General features: G+C 64.1%; 1 protein-coding gene across 1 annotated transcript; it reads left to right on the top strand.

The window, feature by feature from the left end:
• The first annotated feature begins 56 nt into the window (after nt 1-56).
• SMIM3 (small integral membrane protein 3) lies at nt 57-224 on the top strand. Its single transcript, XM_010173696.2, has one exon. The coding sequence runs from the start codon at nt 57-59 to the stop codon at nt 222-224; it is 168 nt and encodes a 55-aa protein (XP_010171998.1).
• The last annotated feature ends 202 nt before the right edge of the window (nt 225-426 follow it).

The following is a 426-nucleotide window of genomic DNA, read 5'->3' as shown; positions in this document are numbered from 1 at the left end:
GCTATGGGAGGGATGGAGGGAGTTGCCCCATCACCCCTCTGCCTCTCCCTTCCAGGATGGACCTCCATGACCCCGCCAGTGCTGCTGCCCTCCCCAAGCATGTCCTGGATATCTGGGTCATCGTCTTGATCATCCTGGCCACCATCCTCATCATGACGGCCCTGGCCACTGCTGTCATCATCCACCGGGTACGGACTCACCCCACGCGCAATGGCATCGTGTGAGGCGGAGGTGACAAGGGACAGCCGGCTTGCTGGGCAGGGGCCACAGCTGTGGGACCCTGTGCCAGGGACCCTGCAGAGCCTGATGGATCACCCCGAGAGCTGCGGAGAGACGAGCAGGAGCTGGGGTGGGCCAGCACCTGGACACCTGGCTCTCACTGAGTGAACCCCCTGCCTCCTGCTTACCCACCGAGCTCACAGGGAC

The sequence above is a fragment of the Antrostomus carolinensis genome, unplaced genomic scaffold (genome assembly GCF_000700745.2).
Source record: "Antrostomus carolinensis isolate BGI_N321 unplaced genomic scaffold, ASM70074v2 scaffold34778, whole genome shotgun sequence".
NCBI lineage: Eukaryota > Metazoa > Chordata > Aves > Caprimulgiformes > Caprimulgidae > Antrostomus > Antrostomus carolinensis.
The sequence above is the reverse complement of the archived record's forward strand: the minus strand, read 5'-3'. Positions and strand labels throughout refer to the sequence as shown.